Source organism: Barbus barbus, assembly GCF_936440315.1.
Source record: "Barbus barbus genome assembly, chromosome: 25".
NCBI lineage: Eukaryota > Metazoa > Chordata > Actinopteri > Cypriniformes > Cyprinidae > Barbus > Barbus barbus.
This window is the reverse complement of record NC_136753.1, coordinates 9580356-9599452: the sequence shown is the minus strand read 5'-3', so window position 1 is coordinate 9599452 and position 19097 is coordinate 9580356. Positions and strand designations below refer to the sequence as shown.

At 33.8% G+C, this 19097-nt stretch overlaps 1 protein-coding gene across 1 annotated transcript in view; it reads right to left on the bottom strand.

Moving 5' to 3' along the window:
• Positions 1-19097, bottom strand: part of LOC306844455 (protein kinase C alpha type) — a 154703-nt gene that overhangs the window by 96919 nt on the left and 38687 nt on the right. The window contains exon 3 of the mRNA XM_079376606.1: positions 5261-5343. Within this exon, the coding sequence (XP_079232732.1) occupies positions 5261-5343 (83 nt within the window). The remainder of the gene's footprint in view (positions 1-5260; positions 5344-19097) is intronic.

Sequence of the window (19097 nt, the reverse complement as noted above, 5' to 3'; positions counted from 1 at the left end):
CAAAAATCAACAATTTTACTTAAGGATATTTTATTAAACCGAATGAAATCCAAATTTCTATGAAATCCTTTTTTAAAGCAAAAGTAAAGTGTAACAGAGTACAATCTCATAGTGCAAATCACTGAAATCAAAGTTCAGTATTACAGTGCAAGAATGACAACATATCCACGTGTTCTAGTCTAATAATAAAATTATAATCAAAAAACACTTTTTAAAGGAGTATTTACCAGAATTAATTTGGGTGAAAAACGTAAATGTGCACTATTACTGAAAAAAAAAAAGAAAAATACTTTCAATTAAAATAAATTAATTGGAGATGCTTTTGATTATTGAAATTTAACGGAACCATTAAAATGGAATCCAGAAAATAATGGAAAACAGAATTTGTTACAGATAAAACTGTAAAACTCTACTTCTTGCAATGTTTTTGAGATGATAGTATGCTGTTAGCTCAGTGATGCTCAGCATTAAGGACATCCCAAAGATCAGGCCTCCAGTGGGCTGAGCGAGCTAGCTAATGGATTTGTAATGGAATCAATGAAGCATGGAGATTTTCTATTAGAAAAGCCTGCAACACACACAACAAAAACAGAGAAAGAGAGCATTCTTATAATCAACAATGATCCACAGCGCCATGGATGCAGAAGCAGCTGCCGGAAGAACGTAACCACAAAAACACCACAAAACAACTTGATGGAAGAGAATTCCTCACAGAAGTCATTAGTAGACCTACATTACACAGAAACTGTACACATCTATACACACACACACACACACACACACACACACACACACACACACACACACACACACACACAATATATATATATATATATATATATATATATATATATATATATATATATATATATATATATATATATATATATATATATATATATATATATATATATATACACATATATTAGTGCTGTCAAACTGAATGATTAATCGTGATTAATCGTCCAAAATAAAAGTTTTTGTTTACATAATATATGTGTGCTGTGTATATTCATTATGTATATATAAATATAGTACATAACAAATATACACTTTTATTTTGGATGCGATTAATCACGATTAATCGTTTGACAGCACTAATATATATATATATATATAGGCATGTGTGTGTTATTTGACATAAAATATATTTCAGTTTCACAAAGAAATGTTTAACATTTTGTCTGAGAAATAATAAAAGGATACTTTTTCACTAATAATGTATTGAATCTCATTTTGTTGAGTGAGAAAATCATGAAACGTATCGCAGTGCCTGTGTGCAATTTGTGCACATATTTTGCGGTTAAACACAATTATTTAAAAAATACGTTTAAATAATGTGAACAGAAGGCTTCAACAACTACTATCAATTAACAACCCTGAGGCTCAACAGGTATGTCATCAAGTTTATAAGTTATTGTTAAAAATAACTCTATAGGGTGCAGAGGTTTCATTACAAGGTTTCAACACTTGGGAGGCCCTGCTTGCATAACCAGCCTGAATGAATGAATGAATGAATGAATGATCTCAGTGTGCAACTGTGCATATAGCCTTTTTGGCTCATTTAGAGAAACTTTTAATTGAAAATTATAGTTTCATTTCTTATAATTATTATTTATAATTTCTTATTTCAACTGTCTCCACTCTGAAACAACAACTGAAACAATGAAACTTTCATCTGATTTTAATTTCCATTCCACTGCCTGTGGATAATTTCTCAATGCTGAGGGAAATGATAATGAACAACTGTCAACCTTGACATATGAACCTTTCCAAGTGCAAATAAACTACTAAATGAATTACATCCTCAAAACAGTCTAATGCAGATTTAACCTGACAATAAATAAATACAATTAAAAACCAAACAAAGAAAATATGTTTATTAAAAGCAGGTAGACAAACACCCATGTATAAAACAAAACAAACAAACAAAAAACTTACAGGCCTATTCACACCAAATGCAAGAAACTGAATGTGAATGGTCTATCCACAGTAGGTGTGAAAAGAATATTTGCCTGAAAAGTTGAAAAGAACATTATTTGAATGACAAGTGGTACAGTAAATGGTTTGGCAAAAAGTCTTAATAAGCCATGAGTCCAGCCAACCACAACAATACTAGCATTGCAAATGACATTTGATTAAAACTGGTGAAATATAAAAATATTCATTTAAAGTTGTTAATTATATCTGTAGAAACAATATAATGTACTGCAATATTAGGAATGTAATGATGCGCCCTGAGCCAGTTAAAAATCAATGATAATATGTGACGATTTAAGTCTGTTGAGATGTTAAACAAATCACAATACAATCAGGGGTGGGGGTTTATATGAACTGACTGTGTTCATAAAAGTTTTCTTCAATGAGTGGCATTAATCTAACAAAGACAGCATTTAGCTTTGATTATTTGCCAGTCAGAATAAGCCTCAGGCTTGTTCTGTGTATAAACATGTGTGTATATGTAATAACAGGAAATCCTCAGCCAATTACAGCTCTTTACTCAAGACAGATGTGTTGCTGGGTATTCATTTACAGATGAAATGCAGAGACCTCTCAAGGTCAGTAATACAAGGATATTTGCAATACTTTTACTCCTACAGTTTCAACTAATCACAAAGAAGCAGGCTGTGAGCGTGTGGACATGTTTTGCCCTTCAAAACCTGTGTTCACAGTTTAAACACTGGGAAATTGAGCATGCGATTAAATTGTTTACACACAAACCCCAATCTATGCGCAGATTTTGTAAACAGTTCTCACTGAGAATTTATTCCTCAGCTAGAGTATGACATTCGTCCATGCTGTGCTCTATAAAAAGGAGCATCTCAGAAGCTTGAATGACATTCTGACATTATCTCTGGTTACTCCACCACTACACCACTTGTCAAGAGAGTTCACACACACACCACTTACCAGTACGCATGTTTATGGTCATGTATTATAGAGCATGTTTACTTAGAGTGATAATTTGAGTGTGAATTGCATGTAAGAGAAACATTATGTGTTTCCAAGTGCATATAATAGAACTTAGTAGTGCTGTGGCAGGTGGAATAATACACTAAATTATTGCTTGACTAAAAAAAATATTTACAGTGAATTTATAAACGTGACAAATAAAAAGAAGGGGTGGGAATCTTTCGGTACCTCACGATTCATATCGATTATTGGGGTCACAATTCAATTAAAAACCGCTTCACGGTTTTTCAGTTTTTAATCAATTGATTCACGATTCAATTTTCATCACATTTTTTGTGCACACTGGACATCAAACACACCAGTCTACAGTACGGGTAGTCCTGACTCATGAAATCAGTGCTTCCTATTAACTATTAACCTAATGAATCAGATTTCATATTTTAAACTTCCACATAATAACAAAAGATCAATAATTAATAGAATATTTTTTCAAACACTTGTCCTCGCTGAAAATGGGGCAAATGTAATTGGTTTTCCTCCTCCATTGTTGTTGCTGTTTTGTTCTGACAACGTCATGTTCTTATTACTATTATTATTAGGGACGTGCCTGAATAGTGAATCCGTATTTGGAAAGGCACGGAAAACGAATAACACATTCTACAGAGCCACTAAAGGGACAAGGTTAGACACTTGCTAGCGGTTGCCTGTTATATTACAGTACATAAAACTTCACTTACCACATAAACAGAGTAAGGAGAGATGACCGATAGGATGATGGATGATTTGCAGATCCTGAGTAACACTGACAAATATCTAATCTTGTAAAATGTATTGCTGCTCTGTAGTATACACAGAGTATGTGTAATCTCAAATCTCCCCACATATTAATAACAGCTCCCTGATTTTTGCCATTTAAAATAACTGTTTTCTGTTTGAATATATTTTAAAATGTAATTTATTCCTGTTATCAAAGCTAAATTTTCAGCATCATTACTCCAGTCTTCAGTTTCACATGATCCTTCAGAAATCACTCTAATATGCTGATTTGCTGATGAGCAATATTTAAAACACTTAAGTACATATTTTTCAGGATTCTTTGAATATAAAGCCCCAAAGATCCGCATTTATCTGAAATAAAAACGCTTTTGTTACATTTATACACTATTCCATTCAAAACCTTGGAGTCAGTATAATTTTTATTTTTTTGGAAAGACATGATAGAAATTAATACTTTTATTTAGCAAGCATGCTTTAAATTTATCAAAAGTGATTGATAAAGACATTTATAATGTTACAAAAGATCTCAGATAAATGCTATTTTTCTGAACTTTCTATTCATCAACCTAAAAAAATTCTACTTAGCTGTTTTCAACATTATAATAAATGTTTTTTGAGCAGTATATCAGAATATTAGAATGATATCTCATGTGACTGGAGTAATTATGCTAATTCAACTTTGAAATCACAGGAATAAAGTACATTTGAAAATATTTTAAAATAGAAAACAGTTATTTTAAATGGCAAAAATATTTCAAAATGTTACTGTTTTTGCTGTATTTTGGATCAAATAAATGCAGGCTTGGTGAGCAGAAGACAATTCTTTAAAAAAACATAAAAAAATCATACTGTTCAAAAACTTTTGACCGGTAATGTATGTTAGCCTATAGTTTGAAGTTAAAGATATTAACATTACTAAGGTGAGTCTGAGATGTTTATTTGACAGTGATTTCACATTTCTTGTTTGTAAATACAAATAAAATGTGAACATTATTTGTGCGGGGTTTTTTAAATTTTTAAAAATAAAATATATAGTTTTATAAGAGGAGGTTTCGTAGACTTGGCAAATTTATTTTTCACAAGTTTGTAGGTACAGACATCTGTTGCAGCCATTCTTGGCAGTTTTTATGAGGCTTTTTTAAAATAGAGTTCATATCGATATCGGAATGATATCGTATCGACCGAAATGAACAAATATATCGTGATATAAATTTTGCCCATATTGTCCAGCCCTAACTGAAAGCATGTCATAGATGTTGACTGAGAGCTAAAGTACGTAATTTCTGCACCACTGCGCAGAACGGTAAAAACAAACACAGCTTTCTGAATAAGCCTCCAGTCAGTCATTGATTGATGAAAAAAACAAAACAGGCCCACTCTCGGCTCACCTATGAATGGTTTACTTATACCTTTCCCTGCACAACAAACTGGGATAGGAGAACGCATCTGAACACCAAAAAAGTCACATACTTAAAGTTGTTTCAACCTTTAATATTCTTTTAAAATAAAGTGTTTGATGTAAGAACAGATTGAATTGATCCACTGTTTGTGTGTGTATTTGCATACTCACGTCTGTGTCTGGCCCTTTATCAGCTCCAGGGCATGAGAATGTGACAAGTTCATGGCAACGTTTATGGACCACAAAACAGCACACTGACAGAGAGAGAAAGAGAGAGATGTGTTACATAACTGTAAAACACTGGTAAATAAAAAAAAAATATGAGCAAACAGTTCAAACCAAGTGTCCTAAAAAATATTAACAAACTCTGTTCTGCTCTTCCTGCTCTGTGTGTATATGTGTATTTTATACTGCAGCAGAGCTGAGGAAGATAATGCTAATAAATCAGTAATTTAATAATGTACAAGTGTAAATTAGTGGACTGACTCAGTGTGAAATCAATACCAGTATCATATTTCTAAGAGAGAAATGTTTGCATTATATATAAACAGATTACATATTCTGGAAGGCTCTATTATATCCATTGTAGAGAGAAAGACATCACAGAAATACCACTGGACATACATGAATGGAAAAAATAAATCTTATATTTATTTATTAAGTCTTTAGAAATGTATTCTTTGTATTCATGTTTGTTTCCCATGTTGGAAATATGACTAAAAGCTTACATCATGATATGAGTCATTTACTATATTTGATAATGATAATGATTCTGGAATAAAGGGTAGATATAATACCAATTTGTTAAATTTCACAATTCTTGATACTAATTCACAGCAAAAACAAACAGCCTAACTGATTTAAATACTAAGTAACAGGAAGGTCTCAAGCTTATTGAAGACAGACAGTCTTAATGACTATTTATACAGTGGTGTCAAAAGTATTCACATTCATTACTCAAGTAGAAGTATAGATACTAGGGTTTAAAAAGACTTCTGTAGAAGTTGAAGTATCAACTCAAGATTTTTACTCAAGTAAAAGTGTAAAAGTACTGGTTTCAAAACTACTTGAAGTATAAAAGTAAAAGTAATGGAAGGGGAAAAAAAATGCCATTAAGGACTAAAGCTTAGGCCGCGGCACAGGGGCCTATTGTGCACTACCCCACCTCCTCAAAAAAAACATTTTTCTAAAGGCCATAATGACTATAATGTTATATTAAAATGTTAATGTTGAAAAATGTGGGATGCACTAGGCTACTTGTTTCAGCCGGATATGTGCCCACTGAAAATGAACGCATTTTAGTACAATGGGGGTGGTGATGGCGCAGTGGATAAGACACATGCCTTTGGTGTGAGAGACCCGGGTTCGAATCCACTGTGAGACACCAATGTGTCCCTGAGCAAGACACTTAACCCCTAGTTGCTCCAGAGGCGTGCGACCTCTGACATATATAGCAATTGTAAGTCGCTTTGGATAAAAGCGTCAGCTAAATGAATAAATGTTAATAAAAAATAAAAAAAAAAACAGCAAAACTGAAGCAGTCTGTGAGAAGGACACACAATGTTTCAATCTCTGTCAATCACTCTGATATGCAATTAAAATGAGTGCACTGACTGAGTGCTGTCTGTCACTGTCTTTAATCACTTCTATGCATAACTGTATGGTAGTTAATGCCACATGCACTGTAATATTAAGTTCTATATTGAAAGCTAAATTTTCAAATGAAAATAGCAATAACGTGATCGTTTTATAAAGTAAGCGTATAATGTGTTAAGGGCTTTCGCTGAAGGAAACAGCTGTAGTGTGATGAGTGGTGAATGCAGCGAAAACTTTACAGAAGATTGGAAACCGATTGCTCTCCCATGACTTTTTGTAAACTGTATTTAAGACAAAGAACTGCACAGATGTAGATATTATAACAATCTATCGATAAACACACACCTTGTCCTCTCCTCTGCGCCACCGCAGTCTGTGGATTGAAGAACGCGCAGAAAGATGGGGAGGAGCCGAAGTCTGCTGCCGTTTCAAATTTAAAGGGGAAGAATCGCAAGATTTTTAGGGGGAAATTTAGGGGTGCTAAAGCCCCCCTAAAAATGATCTAGCAACGCCCATGACGATGACAAGCCGGAATGAAAACGAGCCGAAATGAAATAGGAGTAACGAGGCTATTTTTAAAATGTAAGGAGTAGAAAGTACAGATAATTGCGTGAAAATGTAAGGAGTAGAAGTAAAAAGTCGGCTGAAAAATAATTACTCCAGTAAAGTATAGATACCCAAAATTTCTACTTAAGTAAGGTAACGAAGTATTTGTACTTCGTTACTTGACACCTCTGCTAATTATAAGCAATACAATGAATAAATACTGTAGGCTACAATACATCAAAGATACAAATAAAATAATCAGTGCTTTATGCTTATCGGGTTGGTTTATAGACTATAGAATACCCAAGACGTGTCACTTGTATAGTTTTGAATGGAGAAAAATGCAACGCTCAATATGGGCTACCAAAATGTACCACTGCCCTACCCGACAGGCTACCTTAAATACAGGGCTTCTGCAGGTCCTTAAAACTCTCAATTTAGTTGTATAAAATTTAAGGCCATAAAAAGGTTTAAATACATTAAATGGCATAAGAAAAGTCTTAATTCTAATTTCAAGAGGTTTTACAGTTGGTGACGGAAAGACAAGAATCGCGATACAGCTGGATTAAACTTCAAAAGGCAATGATGTCATTGAATAAATGAGTGCTGCACATTTCAAAGTCAAAATTTTTTTGCAAATGTTTTTATGTAAATGTGTCTCTGAAGGGAATTGTCTGTCTTGCCTATAATGCCTTTTAAAGCAGCTTATATGAGCGCGGTGCTGCTTTGTGTACAGCTGTTAACGTACCGGAGAAGCCGCTATTTGCTCCTAAAGCGCCACCTCGTGGCAGAAAGTGAATTTGCATTTACAGTTTGTCTATCTTATGTTTAGATCAATGCGAATATCGACCCATGTTTTTATGCAGCAAACATAGTTGTAGTAAACAGTTTTTTTTGTAAGTGAAAACTTCATGTCAATTTATGGCTTAAAATGTTACCATAGACATTGTCCAACCCCACTCATACAGTGTTCATTTTACTTGTGCAGCTCTCAAAAAGGTTCATGAATTGCCTTAAATTGATTTTTAAAAATTCAGCAGAGACCTTGTAAATAGTGAAATAAAATTCTTTCATAGGTATAGGTTGATATTTGTGCATATTTGACTTATATTTAAATATTGTCTTTTTTATTTGGGCTAGTTAAGTTAATTTTCGGGCTACCAAAATCTGAAGAGTACCTGACCGAAGGGCTACCATAGATTTAGAAATTTTGCGAGCCCTGTGGCAGCTCGATTGAACGAAAGCCCCGCCTTCTAAGAGCCAATCACTAATGGTAAAGCTCCAGCTGCCGTTAGAATCCCGGTTGATATAGAAACAGTCAACGCTCTGAGACGTGCGCCTGGGACTGCGCATGCGCACTGCCTGATCTAGCCTGAAAAATAAGCTTTTTATAACGCTATTTGAGCAAAATAAACAACACTTATGATACAGTTGTTGTCAGGTTTCATTGGTGATTTCATATGAAATTTAATCGTAAGCTTTGCGAACAGTTTTGTAGAATTTGATGATTCCCCATTCAAAGAGACAGGAGCTGCACTTGGATGCCCTTATTGGGTTTGAACCATTAAAATTCAAGCTGTCCCTGGATCTACTGGGCAGAAAACTACTGTAAGTTCTTAATATTTTAAGACTCCTTCTTTCTATTTAATGTATTGTTTAATGACAACAGGGCAATTGAATGTTTGATTTTGATTAGCTGATAGCTATTTTAAGGGTGTGCAATTATCATTCAGTAAACATACAGCTATGAAGTAGTTCCAGATCTTTTGACCGCATTATACTTCCATACCACTTAATGAAATCATTTCAGTTATTTCAAAGGCCACTTAAAAAAATAGCTAACAAATAAGACAAACAATAGGATAAAAATAACAATTTGAGTGTTTTCTTACTAAATTGTATTATGTAAAGCCTGTCTGCTCTGTATTATGTAAAGATCTGTCTGCTCTTCTGTCTCTGCATACACATACAGACACTCACTCACACACACACACACATGGAGGGGCACGCACATACACAGAAATTTGTTATCAGTGCTGACCTTTGACTTATCAATAAAATTGTTTAACAATTAAAACAACATTTCTCAGTAGCGAGTTGGTAATGTCACTTTTTTAAGTAGTTAAACTTACAGGTTCTATATTAGTAGAGACCAGGGCTCGAGGCAAAAATGCCACCAACATGATCAAATATACAAAAAAATGCCCAGGTACAATTAAACTATTTATTAACACTCTGATCTGATGAACAGGCCTGTTTCCATTTGTCTTTGTCTGTTGGTGCAGTGTGAACTGGCCTATAAACAACAAAGTGCATACAACGTAAACGAGATTTGTGAAATATGATTAGGCTATTGATACATGATCTGCTTGCTCTTGTTTCAGGATGATGCACAGCATTTGAAGCATTTCATATTTTACAAAACATTGACTTATAGCCTAATACTGATGTTATACATTGAGTCATTCTGAATTTGAATTGCCTTGACTTTTTGAGTTGACCTCTAAAATGGAATATCTACATTTTGGCTAAGAAATATTTGTAATATATTTTTAATATATAAATATATTTAAAATATTATTCTGAACATGGCATATGTTTAAGACCCGTTTTTATTTTTGTATTTATTTACCTTCGTATCTGCAAAGATATTTAACAAGTTCATTTGTTTTACATTTACACCATGCTGGCTACTTTCATGTGGTGAACTTTAATCGTTTAAAGTTTTCATTTGAATCACTTAAGTTGACTTGTTAAATGTTTTTTTTTTCTTGTTTTTTTTTTAAGAAACAGTGACATGACAACATATATATAAATATATAACATTAATTAGCAAATGTGCATATATATTGCAATATCGTCCATCCCTAGCTGAAAGAGAAAATAAATGTGAAAAAGACATTAAAAGGGAAATGTAAGGGACACATACACTGGCAGATATCTGGCAGCTCAGTGGGTAGCACTGTCACCTCAGTACGGTTTCCCCATAATTCAAAGACATGCAGGTCAAGTGAAATGAGACACTGAAATTGCCCGTGGGTGTGAGTGTGAAAGTGTGTATGTCTGTGTTAGCCCTGTGATAGACTGGCCATCTGTCCAGGGTGTTTCCCTGCCAATGGTCCGAGACGCTGTGCAGACTCCAGCATCAGAGGACAAGCATTTTGAAGAATGGATGGATGGATGTCAGATATTGGCTGCACACCAACACAGAGAGGAAAGTATAGGCCCTACAGTTGGTGTTGCATAAGAATATCTAAAAAATTAAGCATTACAAAATTGCTATCAGCGAATTAGACATCAGTGTCACAATAACTGTGATGTCTCTGTCTGATATGACTGTTATGGCAGTCAAAAAGCTGAGGGAATAACAACACAAATAGTCATATTTGAAGTCACAGCTGATCTCAAACACATTCACATCAGAACATAAAAATAAATGTCCTGCTCCCCTCCACATTGTCACGGTTTGGTTTCTGTTTAGTTCCTGTTTGTCCTTATTTGGCCGGTTTCCTGTCATTAGTTAATCATCGTTTATTCCATTCACCTGTCTTGTATTAATCATCTTGTTTCCTCATTAGTTTGTGTTCTTTATAAGCCTTGAGTTCAGTAGTCGTCTTCGTCGTGTCTTCAAGTTATGTTTATGCTGTTTAACCTGTTGTTAAATACGTTTACTCCATTAAAGAACCTGATTATTCAGAATCCCTCATCTTCCTGCCTTCCTACATCAGCATCGTGTAACACACATCATGAAAGCAATAATGGAATAATAACACTTTAACGCATTTTCTGTTTCCTGTTGTGTGGGCTGCTCTCTGGCTCTGTCACAGTGGCCCTGAACCACTGTACAAATGGAATCTGCATAGATGTGTCTATGTGCCAAAACGATCAGACGTAGGTGATAAATCCAGAAATGGAATAATGTGCATAAAAAATGCTTGTGATATATTTACAGGTATTAGTTCTGAGTGCACATTTAACAATCTTTACTTCAAGCCCCCTTCAGAATTATTCTTTATTCATATTTGCTTCAGTTAACAAATCATTGTTTAATTAGCTTATATGTAAAGCATTAGATAATGTTTTATTATCCTTTGGTAACAACTTTTTTTTTAACTTTTTTTTTAACCAAACTCCGGTATGTACAGTTTTTAAACTGTAGTTGTTAATGGTTTATTAGAAGTAAATAGTTTTTACTTTAGAGCTGGTAATGGAAAATACTAAATAAAAGGCAGTAACCTACCTTTATGATTTGCATTGCTAGTGAGTATTCCTAAAATGTTTACACATAGATTAAGCAAATTAAACATCCATTATTTCACTTCACAAACTACATTTCTTTACTATTAATTAGGCCTAATATTTTTATTAACAATTCAGGGCTCGCAAAATCGCTAGCCCGATGTCCCGGGGCTATTGTGTTTTCCAGTCGGGTTACCAAAATGTATCCCTGCCCGACGGGCTACCTTAAATACAGGGCTTCCACGCAGTGTTCCCTAAGAAATAGTGTGCCTCGTGCACACAAAAATGAGTTGGGAAGCCATTTGATTGAATGCCGCCAGTAAAAGGGAAAGAATAGCAATGCTCGGGCAAACCGCTGTAGAGCTGCAGTCACGACAGAGTTAGAACCGGTTGAATGCGCTTTACAGGTTTCATAGAAACAGAACGATATGCACCAAATGAGTCGCTGTAGAAACTGAATACTTCAATGTTTGCGGTGCGCTCAACACGAGAGCCAACGCAAACGCAATGACATGTGAAATAAAAGGTCCTCATGTATTAAAGAAGAGTGGCTTGATTAAGTGCTGGAAATAGCGGAGGATGGGCAAAGAACAGTAACAAAACTCTGAAACATGTACAGTCACACAAGTGTATTGTACAAACTGTACTTCATGATGTTTAGACAGCTATAGAAGAATCCATATGTTTACTTTTTTAATATTTAACTTACAGAGCTCAGCTTAAGTTTTGCTTCAGTTTGTATTCTATTCTATTCTATTCTATCAGTTTAAATAGCTTGTTTTGATAATATATTATGTTAGGGCTATATTATAAACCTGATAAATAATTGACCTTGTTTTTGAGTCTTTGACTTTGAGTCTCTTGCTCATTAAGGCTGTATTCATTTCAAAAATACAGAAAAAACAGTGATATAGTGAAATATTATTGCGATTTCTAATATTGGTTTCCTATTTGAATACCTATACTTTAAAATAGTGTTTATTCCTGTGATCAAAGCTGTATTTTCAGCATCATTACGCCAGCAGTGTCCCATGATCCTTCAGAAATCATTCTAATATGCTGATTTATTATCAGTGTTGAAAACTGCTTAATATTTTTTTGGAACCTGTGTTACTTTTTTCTTTGATTGTTTGATTAATAAAAAGTTTAAAAGAACAGCATTTATTCAAAATATAAATATTTTCCAACAATAGAAGTCTTTAAAATCAATTTTATTAGGGATGCACGATATGGAAAAATGTAACCGATACCGATAACCGATAAATAAGTCCTTCTCATGGCCGGTACCGATACCGATAAGTTCATATTTTTATATTATAATTTTCATATAATCTGCAGTTTGTGCACCCACGAGAATACAAAATCTAAGATTCACTGATTAAACTGATATTTTAGTAGCTCTGGCCTAACTATAGCAAACATCAGTCCTGAATCTTCAAATGTTTTTTATTTTTTGTGTAAGCCACCACAATACTTTGTAACAGAAATGGTTTAACAGAATTATGACAGAACTATGGTTTATCTGCAATTAACAACAAGTTTATATTCAAATATTTCATGCATAAAGAAATGCATCTATTCAACGTTTTTAGTGCACAAGGATGAGAAAGTTATATAGTCTTTAAGCAGTGTTGGGAGTAAGGCGTTACAAAAGTAATGCATTACAGTAATGTATTACTTTTTGCTGTAATGCAGTAGTGTAAGGCATTACTAATAAATTTTCAGTAATATTTTACTCGGTACATGTTCAGTAACGCTTGCATTACAACACACTTTTAGCAACCAATTATTATTATTATTATTTTAAATTTAATTTAAAGTCGGGCTCCTACTTTTTTATGTCCCTAGGGCCGGGCTTCGGGCCAATATTCACGTCATAGTTCAGACGCGAGCCGGGCCTCGGGCCTGTTTTAGGCTTCTCCTTATCTTTATATTTTAGACATCCATCAATTATTGATGAAAAAAAATTGCCACGCTGGTGGATACAACATGAGTCCGTGTTGCCGCGACTGTCAAGAGCGACTCGACGGTGTTTAGTGTTCTGCAGCAGCAGTGAGCCGTCAGCGCAGATGAAGAGTTCTGCTTCAAATACACGCAATAAAGAAAAAGCCCCAGCAAAAGTAATTACCATGAATGTGTCTGGGGGAAAATAGTAAGGATTCGCCATTTCCTCGTTAGACACGCCTTTAGAGAGAAGTGCATCTTCACGGATAACGATTGTATTAAATAGTTTTTGTTTTCGTTTTTGTTTATTTCGTTAAGTAGCAATTTAAAGCTTTCTTTAGATATATTTATCATGTCTGTGAGGCATGTATTTCGGTTCATTTTTGTGAACGAACGACAGTCGCGCATCACAGATCAGATTTCATTCTGCAATCAGATTTCATTTTGCAATCACTTGCACTCGGAAAGAAGATGAATCTCAGATAAATCAGACTAATTGATTGATTTACCAGCAAGCATACTTTATCAGATCTAGTTATCGGATTTCATTTATTTATCGGAGCAATAAAAATTACGTCATTTTCTCTCATATCGGTTGATAATTTATCGGTCCGATAAATATCGTGCATCCCTAAATTTTATCCATTTAACACATCCTTGCTGAATAAAGTTTATTGAACTTTATTGAAAGTTTATTGAAGTATCTTTAAAAAAGAAAAAAAAAAATTCTGACCCCAAACTTTTGAATAGTTTATATTGTAACAAAAAATCTCTATTTTGACTAAACACTGTTCTTTTTAACTTTTTATTTTTTTAAAATATCACAGGTCCCAAAAAATACAGTATAAAAAATAAAATAAAATAAAAAAGCAGTACAACTGTTTCCAACATTGATTAAAAATCTGCATATTAGAATGATTTCTAAAGGATCATGTGACACTTTGCTTCACAGGAATTAATTACATTTGAAAGTATATTAAAATAGAAAACATTTATTTTAAATTTTGTGAAATAATATTCAGTATTTTTTTATCAAATAGATACAGCCTTGATGAGCATAAGAAACTTCTTTAAAAAACTTTATTGATCCAAACTTTTGAACTGCAGTGTATTGTACAGTAAAAATATTTTCTCAGGTAACCTAAAATGTACATCATTTAGTTACATCAAGGGTCAAATCAAATATAAATAGCACATTAAAGTTAAAAGTTACACACTTTTTTGTGTGCGTGCTGTACAGGTCTGGTATAAAGAATGCTTTTGCTTAGGTGCCCGAAATGTCCGCCCGATAGAGAAAAGTTTTGCTCAGCAAGAAAAAAAATTTGAGGGAACATTGCTCCCACGGGTCCTTAAATTTGATACAACTAAACTGAAGAATTTTTAAGCTTAAACAGTTTTAAATACGTTAAATGGTATAAGAAATAATTTTTCAAATTGCCTTAAATAGATTTTTAAGAATTCTGCAGATACCTTGTAAATAGTAAAATAAAACTCTTTCCTTAGTATTCATTGATATTTGTGTATTGAAAATGTTTTTGATTGACATTTATGGTCTTTATTTTATTTGGGCCAGTTAAATTAATTTTCGGGCTACCAAAATCTGAAGAGTACCTGCCCGAAGGGCTACCAGGGATTTAAAAATTTTGCGAGCCCTGCTATTTATACATTTTATATAGTGTATTTACAGTGTACAGTGACACAGTAATTAAAAACATAAATATTGTATGTTTTCATGTCTCTGCAAATGTAAGTAAACGTACATTATCTAATACAAACAAATGCTTATGACAACATGTTTAAATACACCAGTTAGGGTTAGGATACAATGAGTAAAAAACAAAGTATAAAAACACTTATCTAATTCTTTACATATAAGCTAATTAAATCAATGATAATTTGTAAATTACAGTGATAATTAATGAAGAACTCACTATTTGTTCATAGCCTATTATTGTATTAACAATGTAAGGACTACAATTTATAAACTATGAATTACCTACAGACTAAAAATTTGCAAATGGTTTAAAAGTACTTTATTACTATATAAAGTGTTACTACATAGACTGCTTGTTACAATTTTCACAGGGAACTAATAACTTCTGCATAATCCATATCGCTAACACTAGCACAAAGTTTTAGATATAGCATATCGGAAGTCTTTATGCCATTGTTTTCAATGTACAGATTGTTTTCAAATTTCATGCATTTTTTAGGGCTCAGCAGTTTTTAGTGTTAGCACTATTCAAACAAAGTTGGAGGATAATTAAAGAGTAAGTGCATGATTGTTCTTGGACTTGCATAGTCTCTCCAGTGCTCCTATAACTGCAGTGTAAAGCTGGACTGTGAGCTCTGGCACTCCTCAAATCCATTCAGCTGTATAAGCTTAACAGGAGAGATTAACACGCCTGACACCATTTATCAACACGCATTCAATGAACCCCTCTCTCTCTCTCTCTCTCTCTCTCTCACTCTCACTCACACACACACACACATGTTGGTTTTTGTGGTTTATGGGGACTCTCCATAGGCGTAATGGTTTTTATACTGAACAAACTGTGTGTGCTATTGCCCTACACCAACCCTACACCTAAACTTAGCCCTCACAGGAGACTTTGTGCATTTTTAGATTTTCAAAAATACACCATTTAGTATGTTTTTTTAAGCCTTTTGAATTACGGGGACATAGGCAGTGTCCTCATAAACCACCTTCATATTGTAATACCTCTGTCATACCCATGTCATTATACAAATTTGTGTCCTCATAAACCACATAAACATGCACACAGAAACACACACACACACACACACACACACACACAGACACACACCAATACTCCATTCAAGCAGTGGCAATAGTGGAAATGTTCAAAAGGAGGGGCCACAGAGGGGCTAAAATTAACAAAGAGGAGACAAATTATTAACACGTCAATATGATCCTATGTTCTTGAAATGTGAAAAAAAAATGCATACATGTATTTTGTTGAATATCACATTTGATATTGATTTGTATGGCTCATATAGTACGATATAGGAGAATAGAGCTCCTACTCTAAAGAGAAAAACAAGTAACAGTTGACAGCAAAAACATTCAATTTGATTCAGTAGCTTATATTTATATGACCAAAACGTCAGACGAAAGTTTAATAGCTTGTAATGTAAATCAAAGAGATCTTTATAACTGCAGACTACTAACATAGAATGCATACATAGCCTAAATTGTCACTGTATATCTCCCAAAAAATGTCTATGGAAGATAAATATTTAGATTTATGATTAAAGCTCTGTACTTTTCATTGTGGGGGGCAAAACATATAATGCAATGCATCACAATAATGTACAAATAAACATTCAAAAAATAAAAGGATTTTAAAAACGTATAAGACCCTTTTGAATTTTACAAAGGATCGCTATGGAGGAGGTCAAATATCGCAAACAGGTTGACAACCTCAGTGTTATAAATGGCACTGAGGAGAACACTGGAGCCATGCACCAACATAAATTACAAGCATTTCAAACTACACTTCACCACCATTTTAAACATTATCTCTGTTTTACTGTGGAAACAGTTACTTGTACACAAATGTTAAAGTTTCGCATACTATCTGACTTTTTTTTTCTTTTTTTACAATTGGTGGCTGTCACAAGGTATCAGGTGTGGCTTTGGCATAAACTAAAATTCAATTAGAAATACATCAACACACACACTGAAAAAACTGTGCTAAACAAACTACTTCACGGGGGCATTAAAGATCGTCTGTGTGTGTTTGGCAGAAAACCCAAAGTATCTATAAGAAAACATGAAAAACTTAGCCTAAATGGATTTTAAAAAAGTCATTGCCCCTATATATTACAGGGATTGTTTATTCTTCATCGCTTCATACGCATTCCTCAAAAGATCTTATTTTTATGTTCAGATGAAAAAAGAAACTCAACCGGGTTTAAAACAACTTGAGGGTGAGTAAATGATGACAAAACATTAATTTCTGGGCTAATGTTTCTGCACTGCATCTCAGGAGAGATTGTTTCATTTTCTCCCCCACAAGGAGGAAAATGACAATAAAAACCACTCAACTTGACTACAATAGCTGCATTGTGGAGCTAGAAAGATAAAGCAGACCATTCAAAAGTGTCATACAGTAATTTAGAACATATGTCTGTGTGTTTAAGATTATTTGTGTTTAGAATAAAGCGCTTAATAATGCCACTTTAGCTAATCCCACAGGCTGAAAACATTGTTATCTTTTCCACTTTCGTTTCTTCTGTCTTGAGCTGCTTCACATTTGGTGTGTCAGGTCTTTTTCTGGACCTTTCTTTACTACGGTTTCAGTCACTTGTGTCTGCTGGAGTATGGTTAGAAAGTGTGTGAAAATCTAACAAAATTAAGATGCTGTGAACTGTAACTGGTGGCATTACAATTTTACCCGAAAGAGTAGAAAACACTATGCTTACTGCAACGCTCTGACTCTGAGAAAATGCACTGCTATCAGCAACTAAGTGTTATTGGAGACACTAACTCATTGTGTGAATGGAAGGGAGTATTGAGAAGTGGCATTTCACCATATTTCTTCCAGCCCACCACCGCTCAAGATGTTATTGAAAAAATGTTATTGAGTGAACTCTTGCTATTTACAATCCTACCACCAGACAGTGCTGTGTAATGATTTACTAATATACATCACAGTTTCAATATCCTATACCATAATTATTTTGGTATCTCTCTAAATTACACATGGCAAAGCTGTTTCCACTGAGAAAACCCATTTTATTACTCAATTACAATTTTTATCCAGTAACAGTGGAGGGAAAAAAAGAAAAACGCAATATCTGCCTTAGTGTTGCAAACTAAACACAACACATGTGACAGTGTCATTTCCACAGATGACCAGCCTTTGACAAACATTTCTAAATCACTTGTAAATGAGACAACCATCCTTTTATCAGACACAAATAGAAGCTTCCGAGCAACCTTTTATACAAAAATAAATCTTATTATACAGAATCATCATTACCTTAGTATTAACATAATAGTCTGTATTAAAAAAATGGAAATGACGACAACAATTTTCCATCAAATCATGGTAATCCGTTTAATTTCCTGCACAAAGCGATTTAGATGTACTGTTCTGATTCTGTTATACAGAATCACACATTCAAAATCCACAGCAAGTTATCAAATGACGTCGTATTGTAATACGAAATGTTCTCATATGTGGTGTGTTTGAGAATGATTAAGGTTATAACGACAAATGAACTATTAAGCTGTTGAACTCCTTTAAAGTAGACCTTATACCTCGTGCACAATATTCCAAGTCTTGTGACGCTTGTGTCAGAAACAGACAAAAAAAGTTGTTATTTTCATGGTGGGGGTGGGGTGTAGTGTGCTCAGTTCCTAACTATTAAGATTTGCATATAATGCATTAGACTTATAGCCTGATTTTTCTTGTACTGTTGTCATTCAATCTACATTAAATATTTTATAGAGAAGAGCAGTGACAATATTTTTCAAAATGTATCTTTCCAAAAAACTGTTCTGTGGAAGATAGAACAGACCAACGCAAACACATATATTTAAAAAAAAACTTTTGTTTTTGAAGATAAACATTTCAACTGTTCCGCTGTTTGTTTACTAATCAAATCTGATATTCTAAAATGTATAAAAACTGGTAAAAGCACAAAGTTTAAC